At 35.9% G+C, this 10793-nt stretch overlaps 1 protein-coding gene across 1 annotated transcript; it reads right to left on the bottom strand.

Annotated features, from left to right (window-relative positions):
• Nucleotides 1-6868: 6868 nt before the first annotated feature.
• Nucleotides 6869-10579, bottom strand: LOC105782908 (uncharacterized). The gene is made up of 2 exons (XM_012607989.2): nt 9470-10579; nt 6869-7231 (listed from the first exon to the last, which is right to left on the bottom strand). The coding sequence occupies exons 1-2, from the start codon at nt 10412-10414 to the stop codon at nt 7100-7102; spliced, it is 1077 nt and encodes a 358-aa protein (XP_012463443.1). The 5' UTR covers nt 10415-10579; the 3' UTR covers nt 6869-7099.
• Nucleotides 10580-10793: the final 214 nt, after the last annotated feature.

Here is a 10793-nt window from a genome sequence, read left to right on the forward strand (position 1 = left end):
CAATGGGAAACATTTGGTTCCATTTTGTTTTGTGTGCAAAAACCATATGAGGACATTATACAAAGTATTAATGTAATTCATGAATAATTTTATTAACCAATACGTTCAAAAAAATTTCAAGTGTAAATTAACAAAAAAATACTACACTTAGGGCACCAGATCTAACACAACAACATCAAGCTACTAGGAAATCAATTTAGTGACAACAAGGTTGTTGAGAAGGTTATTATAACACTTCCTAAGAGGTATGAGTCAAAAATATCCCCTTTGAAAGACTCAAGAGACCTATCAAAAATTGCTCTATCTGAACTAATAAATGTTCTATATGCTCAAGAGTAAAGAAGAGCATTTAGACATGAGGAGCATTTAGAGGGAGCCTTTCAGGCTAGAAACAAGAAAGGCTCGAGCTCCTCAAGCTACAAGGGAAAGAAAGGCTGGACAAAGAAGAAAAAGATGCCAATGAGAGATGGTGGGAAGAAGAATATCCACCATGCTCTCACTACAAGAAGACCACTCACTTGGCCATATAAAGATGGTATGCAAAAACAATGGACAACTATAGTGGCACCAGTAGCAGCAACACAATGCTCAGGCTCAGGCAGCTGATGAAAACCAAGCTCAAGAGGAGCAAGTGTTCACTGCCTCTTATTTTGCTTCAAGCAAAAAAGTCAACAAGAATTGGTTGATTGACAATGGCTACACCAATCACATGACACCTGATGAAAGCATCTTCAAGCAGATTGACAGAAGCTGCAATTTAATGGTTCAGATTGGAAATGGCCAGTTTATTTAGACTAAGGGTAAAAGTGATGCGCTAATCAGCACTCTGTCAGGTACTAAGGTTATCTCCAATGTTCTTTTAGTGTCTAATATTGATCAGAACCTCCTTAGCATTGCTCATTTAGTTGAGAAAAACTATACTATGATTTTCAAAGATTGTGGCTGTAAAATAACTAACTCGCTAGGACAAGAAGCAGTGTCAGTAGCTATGAACAACAAAAACTTTATCCTATATTAGAATTTGGTGGCCACAAGTGCCTACACCATTTTCGTGTATGAATCTTATCTTTGGCACAAAAGGCTAGGACATGTGAACTATAGGTCCCTCAGTTAGCTTTGTAGATCAAGTTTAGTAGAAAACATGGTCAAAAAAGAGAATCATAGTGGCATTTGTAAAGCTTGTCAGCTTGGAAAGCAGGTTAGGCTTCATTTTCCTATCAATAAAACCTAAAAGGCAAGTGGGAAGCTACACTTGGTCCACACAAATGTATGTGGACCCATGAAGACTCCTTCTCTAAATGGTAGCAAGTATTTTATCCTGTCTATTGATGACTCCACAAGGTATTGTTGGGTTTATTTTTTGAAACAAAAGTCTAAAGTAGCTGAAGTTTTTTGGAAGCTCAAAACATTAGTAAAAATAAGGCTAATTGTAAACTAAAGATGCTCAAGTTTGATAATAGAACCAAGTGCACTGCAAATAAGTTTGAGAAGTACTGTGAAGAAGCAAGAATCCACCACCAGTTCACTAACATTTACACTCCACTAAAAAATGAAGTGTGTGAAAAAAAATATGACTGTAATGGACATGGCTAGGTGCTTATTGTTTGAAAGCAAGTTGCCAAACAAATTTTGGGTAGAAGTAGTAAATACCTTAGTGTATTTGCTGAATAGATTTCCAACCAAAGTTGTGAAGGCGAAGACTACATTTGAAGCTTGGTTTGGACACAAAATTTATGCTTAACACATGAAAGTATTTGGTTGTATCTGATTTGTTCATGTACCATATGTGAAGAGAAGCAAACTAGAAAGAAGGTCACAGTCAGATGTCTTTGTTGGATACAGAAGCAACAAAAAGGGTTACAAGATCTTTGATCCATTTATAAGCAAAGTCATTGTGAGTAGAGATGTGAAGTTTGATGAAAGCAGAACATAGAGATGGGATGCAATTGAAAAGGAAATGCTCAAGCAAAGTAAGCTTGAATTAGACCTACAATTTAAAGAAGTTTAAACACAAGCTAATGAAGGGTTTGATCACTTTCCAGATAGAGGTATCAGGCCTATTGCTGAATTTTATCAAATATGTAACTTAGCAATACTAGAGCTAGTTAGATTTGAAGAGGTAGCATAAGAAATTGATTGGAGGAAAGCTATGAAGGATGAAATTAGCATGATCAACAAGAATCAAACATGATAACTTGTCAACAAACTAGTTCACAAGAAGATCATTGGGGTCAAATGGGTATTCAAAACTAAAATAAATCATGATGGTTCAGTCAACAAATTCAAGGCTAGGTTAGTTGCAAAGGGATTTAGTCAGCAGTATGGTGTAGACTATGGTGAAACCTTTGCACTAGTGGCAAGGTTAGACATAATTAAATTGCTATTAACTCTTGCAACTCAAAAAAGATGGAAGATACATCAATTGGATGTAAAATTAACCTTCTTGAATGACTTTTTGAAGGAGGAAATTTATGTTGATCAGCCTCAAGGCTTTGTTTCATATAGAAGTGAGACTAAGATTTACAAATTGAAAAAGGTTTTATATGGCCTGAAACAGGCTCCAAGAGCCTAGTATGAGAGGATCGACAGTCATTTGACAAGTTTGGGATTTGGAAGAAGTACAAGTGAGCCAACACTGTAGTGAAGAAAGATGAGAAAGAAACATTTTTGATAGTGTCACTTTATGTTAATGACTTAGGGGGAGATGACTTACTTCCTTGGTATGGAAGTATTTTAGACTCATTAGGCAATTTTCATAAACCAATAGGCTTTTGCCCTGAAGATTTTGAGCAAATATTGTATGGAAAGCTACAAGCCAGTGAGCTCTCTCATTCCTCAAGAAGAGAAGCTCACCAATAAGGGAGATTTTGAAAGGGTGAATGAAACAAGCTACAAGAGCCTAGTTTGATGCTTACTTTACTTAACAACATCTAGACCAGATATCATGTATGCTGTAAGTTTTTTTCAAGGTTCATGCACTACAGCAATGTGGCATATTACAAAGTTTCCAATAGAGTTCTAAGGTATGCGAAAGGGACACTAAGCTTTGGGATCAAATTCATGAGAACTAATAAGGTGAACCTACTTGGTTACACAAATAGTGACTGGGCAAGACCAATTGAAGATATGAAGAGCATCTTTGGTTATTTTTTCACCTTAGGCTCAAGTGTTTTTTGTTGGAGCTTAAAGAAGCAACAATCTAAAGCTCAATCAACAACTGAAGCAGAGTATGTTGCAATTGTTGTAGCTGTTAACCAGGCCATTTAGCTAAGAAAACTCTTGACTGATTTGAATTTGAACCAAGAGGAAGAAACATAGATCAAATTTGATAATCAATCTAATGGTACAATTGCAAAGAATCCAGTGTTTCATGGTAAAACAAAACATTTCAAGATCAAATATCATTTTTTGAAATAAGTGGAACAAGCAAATGAGGTAAAACTAGTTCATTGTAATTAGGAAGATCAGCTAGCAAACATTCTAACAAAGCCTATTGGGACTACGAGGTTCGAGAATTTAAGGAATGATATTGGTGTTTGCAGCATGGAGGCCAAGGAGGAGTGTTACAAGTTGGCCAACCATTCAGCAACTCGAACACATGATGAACTACGAGTTGACTCCGCAAAGTGGCAAGGTACGAGCTGCAGCTGAAGTTTTAGTGCATGCAGATTCTGTGGAGTTGCATGGCAACCTTGCTTAGTTCTTTTGTAATTAATCTTGTTAAGTTTTTTTTTCTGAGGTTTAGTTGGTTTATGTGTAGATGTTTAGGTGGTGATTAAGCTGATTAGTCAGCTTATCCATGTGTACAAATAATTTTTTACAAGTTACAAGATAGCTTAGTGGAGTTAGTTGAGTATTTGGTGAAGTAAATGACATATAATGTATTTTTATTTTGTTAAAAATAATACAGATTAGTTTTGCTTCCTCTCTTGCTCGTTTTCATATGTCATTTTCTTTTTTTTCTTTGTTTTAACACCAACATATTTGGTATTCAACAAAGTTGTTTGTCTTTACCCCTTTGAGCAAAGTGGCATAGCAAAACGAAAGCATAGGCTTGTTGTAAAGATAGGGCTAACCTTTCTTGCTCAAATTATCTCTTAATGAAGTACTGGAGTTATGCTTTTGTTAGTGCGGTTCATTTGATTAACAGGCTACCTACTTATATTCTAAAAAAAAATAGTTCTCTTCATGAGGTGTTCTATAGGGAGCAACCAAACTAGTCATTTGAGACTGTTTGGTTGTTGTTTCTATCCACATTTGAGGCCTTACAATCAGCCTGAGCTTGAGTACAGGTTAAAGTCTTGTACTTTCCTTGGATATAGTTCTATTCATAAAGGTTATCAATGTCTTAATACAAACGCTATGTTGTCTTTGATAAGCAACATTCTTGTTTGCTTCTCAACCTCATTCAAATGTTTTCGATCAATATGAGGTTGCTTATGTTTCATATATTATGCCTGTAATATCCCCAAGCTGGTTTGTTTTAACCTCTTCTCCTTCTACTTCCTCAGATTTCATTACTTTAGACAGCCTTACAACCAATGACAATGTCCATATGATACCTGAAAATGTACTTGTGATGTTAGAAGAGGGTATCACTCCCATTTTACCAACTCCCACAATCAGATATGAAGTTCCTATCACTCAGAATGTTGCTCCTCAAAGTACACACTCTATGGGTACAAGATCTAAGGCCAGTATTTTTAAGTCCAAGGTTGACTACTAAACTAGATATAAGAGAGCCCTGGATTGCAAGTAAAGAATGGAGGCAGGCTACCCAAGTAGAATATGATGCCCTCATTCAAAATCAAACTTGGACATTGATCCCATTCCTCTAATAGAAAGCCTATTGGTTGTAGAAACCCAGATGGGTTTGTTACTCAATACAAACGAAGACTAGTTGAAAAAGGGCGATCACAAGTTTTAAGCTGTGATTTTTAAAACACTCTCATTCCAGTTGTGAAACCCATCACTATTAGGACTACCCTTTCTGTTGTTGTTAAAAAAAATGGCATTTGAGACAAGTGGACATGAACAATGCATTTTTAAATGGTGTTTTCTATGAAGAGATATACATGGAACAACCTCCAAGATATGTTCAAAAAAGGAGGACAACCACTTATTTACAAGCGTTGGAAGGCACTATATTGAAGGATTTTCTACTATTTATGGGTTTTTAGTTGTATAAATCTGATGCTTCTTTGTTTGTGAAGGTTTTATGTGGACGACATCATCATAATTGGCTGTGATGCTGCCAAAATCGATGGGTTTGTGCATCAATCGAACCCTGAATTTTCTTTCAAAAATATGGTTTGCTAAACTACTTCTTGTCATTGAAGTAACTCATACTGCTAGTGGTGGACTATTCTCAAGCCAACGTAAATAGTTGAGCTCTTAGAGGACATTCATATTGATTAAGCTAATGGAATGCCTACCCCTATGGTTAGTACCTGTCAAATGGCCAATGTTGAAGGCAGCCCTATAGAGAATCAAAAAGAGTATAGAAGTATAGCTGGAGCTTTGCAATATGTAGTCATCACTCGACTTGAGCTTGCATATGGTTTACATGTCTGCAAATAGATTGTGAATTGTTAGCTTTGCTGATGCTAACTGGGAACTTGATGTCAATTATCAGAAATCCACTACAGGGTATTATTTATCCTTTGGAGGCACCCCTATATCCTGGAGTTTTAAAAACAGCAAGTCGTATCTCGTTCTACGACTAGGGTAGAATACAGGAGTATTGCAAGTGCCAAGACCGGTGTTATGTGATTGGAGTCTTTGCTCAATGAGTTGTATGTGCAAACAATTTTAACCATGTCGTTTCCGCTAGTTCAGTGTTGCCCTCCAAGTTCAAACATGATTTGTTCTTCGTTAGCGAAAGAGTGGCAAAAGGTAAGCTGATTGTTGGTCAAGTGACTGCACACGATCAAGTTGCACACATACCAAGCCTCTATCTGTTTGGCTTTTGTGCAAACTGCGAGACAAGTTAAGAGTGGTAGAACTGACAAATGAGGCAGTTATAGTTTGTCACAGATCCCAAAGTATTTTGTGTACATACTGAGAATTGTGTACATTGAAGATTAAGAAAAATCCAAGAGAAATTCCCAATTTTCTATTTTTCTCTTCTTTTTCCTTCCATCTTCTTCATTAAAAATCTATCATTATGCTAAAAAATCCTTACAACTAACAAGTATTGAAAGTAATGGTAAACTTTTAAGTAACCTAAACTTAAACCTTGAATTAGAAAATCATAAATTTAAAACATAAATCGTAAAATAATATGAAAAATATTTTAAAAACAAAATAAATAAAAACTTGTTTTCTGGACGAGTATTTGATTGATCTATCAGCATCATATTAAATACACATGGTAACTTACGGACCAACAACTTTAAATACATTATTTAAAACTAAACCGAAAAATAACTAAGTAATTAAAATTTTCCTTAAATTGAATCATTTTTAAAAAATATTTAAATATATCTAAAAATATAATATATCCTAGATGAATGGTTTTAGAATTGAAGTCAAATTATTACGACGGTGGAAATGATGCATGATCCAAAAAATAAATGAAAAATAATTAAAACATAAAATAAAGATATTACAAATACACAAACATCTCAATACATAATGAATTCATGATGTTAGTGAAGGGTTTAGGATGATGTCCTGTTTTGACATGTTTTAATTATTTTCTCTATTATTTTATTATAAATACAGGCTCATCTTAAACCCTTCAGTAACATTGAAGGGCATTAAAAACCCCCGGAGAGGAGATGGCCTAATTCTAGTATCTACTGAAATCGCTGGGTGTGGGAGTAGTCTATACAATTAGAACCCTATTAATAAACTCTACGGTACGGATAGAAAGATTTAGTAATATAATAAGATAATTGGTCCAGGTTTTACAAGATAAAGGGGACTGAAACAAATTACAGTCTGAAGTTTACATACAATTTCAGAACCCATAACCAAAAGAGTAAACTGAAAACAATCATCCTTACATTAACAGAGCAAAGCAAACATAATATTATGGCTTACCTTGTGGGCACCCTCCCTGGTCTTTTTTTTTTCTTTTTACACAGTATCACCTTCATCTCATACTCATCACAGACCATGTATTCACCCCAGCGGTGGGAAGCGAAGGCCGTATAATTGGGACACGTCTTACAACTGAAAAAGCCTCGTTCAGACGAGCTGCACGAGTCATAAACTGCGACACCTTCTGCAAATACAACTCAAGCAAAGAACAAAATGTTGGATGTTTATCAGCAGTCGACTATAATGGTCTTTTGATATATATAAAGGACAACTTATACTAGTTTAAACTTAAATTAGTTTTAGCTACATTCAAACTTTATACCATAAATATTTTAACAAACCGGTCATTTTAACGTACCAATTCTACTTGTTATGCGCATGAAGTTTCGAATTTAACCTACCAATCCAACCACTTCCATTTCCACAAAATAAAAGGAGAGAAGCAGTCGTAAAAAGTTGGTATTTATGAAGAATATAAATGGCCCAAACAACCAAGATAGAAAACCTTCACCTTTTCTCTAACTCCTTGGAGTGCAGATAAAAGTTGTTGGAATGGTTGATTTTTTATACTTTACATCTATGTTCGTGTGCGTCCAGGACAATGTTTTTGTGAGTGCAATGTGTTGACATTCATGACTACAACAGAGCTTGTAAGGATATATCTCAACTTTCATTTGGCTTTGTTTGGTCTGTTATTTTTCGGGGGGTTGTAGTTGTGGATTCATGATTCCATTAATCATTTCAAATGTTAGAATTTACTTCCAGGCTTTTTCTGCTATTGCGACTTGGAAATTCAGAAGTATAATATTTGAGACTTAAATTTTTTATCAAGTGTTTCGTTTGGGAGTCTGCTCTGTTCACATGGTAATTATGGCACAATATTTTTCTTGTGGGGGAGATCACGCATTCTATTAATTAATGTCATATTGGCTTTTGATGCAATGTAAGTAAAAAAAAAAAACTCTTCAAAAGAATAAGACTCCTGCAGAAACTAATTGCAACTTATCAACAAACAAAAATTTTAGCTATACAAGAAAAAACCAACTTTAAGTTAAATAGTCATGAAAATCCGTTTTTTCCCAATGCAGTAATGCAATATATGTTTCTCATGCTATATCCTCAAACATATCCATCACTTAATCCTTCGTACATAAAAGTATACAAACACAATAATACTTCACATCATTAGAAGCAAAAGGTGTATCGTCCTAGCTAAATTGGACTAGATGGGAAAGTAGCAAATTGAATGAGAAGAGAATGGAGAATCAACAACATATTTCCTTTCTTATAATTTAAATTTCATGTGAAAGAAAAATGATTCCTTCCAAAATAAAACACAACATAACAGGAGCACGTTACTAGTAAGATAGTGTCACTATTCCATTAGCATAAGTGACATCCAGGAAGTTATTTTCTGTTTTCCAATATAAGACATGGCAGAAAAAGATATTGGTCGAACTAAAATATTTTACCAAGAATAAATAAATAAATAAAGGAAAGCAACTCCGATAGTTTTACTGGGAGAAGTTGTTTTTAGAGGTCAACCTTGCCAAGAGGACCAACTAACATTTGCCATCCTCGGTCCCTGTCTCTTCTCAAACTCTGTCCCAAAATTTTATTTGGGAAGTATGGTTTTACAGGCAAATCTTGCAGTGGACCAATCATCAACTGTATCGACTGAACCAAAATTTTCCTGATACTTGACTATCCAATGTACCTTATATATTAATTACATGTACTTTCACCATGATAATGTGTGGGCTATGATTCAGCTATCAGCTAAATAGTCTTAAATCAAATTTAATGGTGAGAAAGTTTTATGTTTGAATCTTGATTTGGTTTTTCCATTATATATGTGTTTTCCCTTCAGCTTATCCTTGTACCGTGTATTGGTTAAAAGTGTTAGTGAAAGACAGAACAGAACAGTGGAGGAAAGGGAAACAAAAGCAGAATCAGTCCTCCCCAAAGAACATTTCTTTTAGGAAGTTACTTATAGCGAACCAAGTGGAGCCACGGGTAAAAAGAAGGAAAAAATTCAGAGATTAGACAAGGAACTAATGATCAATCAAACACGAGGTTTACTCAAGAAAGCTCCTAATAATCAAATATTTCCAGAGCAAGAAATTCGTAAAGATGCAGAGTAAAAACTCAGACAAATCAACCAAACAAAGGATCTCAACTAGTCATTGAGAAGCTTGAAGAGATGACGCAACAAAAATGGAAAGGATCATAAATAGTCTTGTCTTGTATAAAAGGGAATGAAATTCAATTTCAACGTGAACCCTAGAGCAAAAATGGATCTAAATTATGAAGCAGCAGGGACAACTTACGGTGATCTGATTACATAATAAATCTGAGACAAGTGATAATTCAATTTCCAAATATTGACAACAATAATAGAAAAACATAAGCAGCAACTAACCTTATCATCCATGGTAACCTTCAGCTGCAAGCTACTGCTCTTCCGCTTCATCTTATACAGTCTACGTCCCAATATAACAAAACCCATCACGGCCGCCGCTACAGAGAAGGACCAAACAGGGCTAACCCTTAAAACACAGTATCTCAAGAGCTCGAAAGGAACTTTCCACCATACTACCTTCTTCTTCTCCCCCTCATTAACTGACTTCGCACTTAACTTCATTTCATCAATGGTAGAACCTTCATTACCAGCAGTAGTACCGTGTCCTACTCCCAAATCCAAAGTTGAGGTATTCCTATTATCAAGCTCGCCTGAATTCTCCATCTCCGCTCCCTTTTCCATACAACCACCAAAATCAATGCCAGCATCTTTATCAACATCCTTAAACTTCATTGAAACCAAACCATCTCCGCCAGAATCAGGCCACAACTCGCTCAAATCCTTATCCTGATCTTGAATATCGCCAAACCCACCAAAATCTAATTCCTTTATCTTATCCAATTCAGTAAGTTCGGCACCATCAGGCTTAAATGTACCCAACTCGTCAGCCCTAGCTTCCGTTTTACTAATCCCTTGTAAACAAACCTCATTCTCAGCGGACTCCAAGTCTTTTTTCAAAGAGAAATCACTTAATTTACGATCATCTGACCGATCACTACCCGAATCGGACCAAAAATCACCCGAATTATTCCTCCTAAACTGAGTCTCCGGCTTGGGATCAATCCAACTCGGATTATCTGACTCAATAGAGCCTTCTTCACTCGCATCCCCTTCCTTCGCATACATACTCTGATTATCAAGAGAAAAGTAATCAGACCTAATCATCCCTCCAGTATCACCTTCGATTACCTCAAGATTCCTCACCTGGGGCGAGTTAACCAGGATAGAATTAGAGTCAGAATCCGAGTTGTGGAGCACCTCCCAATCTAGTAAGTCTCCTTCCATGGCAGGGAATTGATTGATGTTTCTTTTTTTTCTTGTTAAAGGGCGAACAAAACCAAAAACGAAGCACTCCACAAACCCTAATCCCCAAATTGAATCTGAATTATATGACTTAGGAGACAAAGGAATAAAAATGCAAAGAGCAAAGAGGATAAGGCGGGTAGGCGCTTTGAGTGTTGAACAGAGGGAGACAATTGAAGTTGTGAGTGATGACGTGGCGTAATCATTTGGTTGGTCAAAACAGAGATGGTTGACTATGTACATTGGTCACCATTAGAATCTTGACACGTCAAAATACGGGGGTGGAGGTGAAAACAGAGAAACAGTTTTGATATGATTTCTTATTTCTTATATCGAGAGAAGACAAATGAGGAATAGAAGA

This window comes from Gossypium raimondii, chromosome 13 (assembly GCF_025698545.1).
Source record: "Gossypium raimondii isolate GPD5lz chromosome 13, ASM2569854v1, whole genome shotgun sequence".
NCBI classification, from domain to species: domain Eukaryota; kingdom Viridiplantae; phylum Streptophyta; class Magnoliopsida; order Malvales; family Malvaceae; genus Gossypium; species Gossypium raimondii.

Coding starts and splice junctions, on each gene's coding strand:
- LOC105782908 (XM_012607989.2), bottom strand. CDS start 10,414: ATGGAAGGAGACTTACTAGATTGGGAGGTGCTCCACAACTCGGATTCT. Junction 7,232..9,469: donor AGGTTACCATGGATGATAAG/GTTAGTTGCTGC, acceptor TTGTATTTGCAG/AAGGTGTCGCAGTTTATGAC.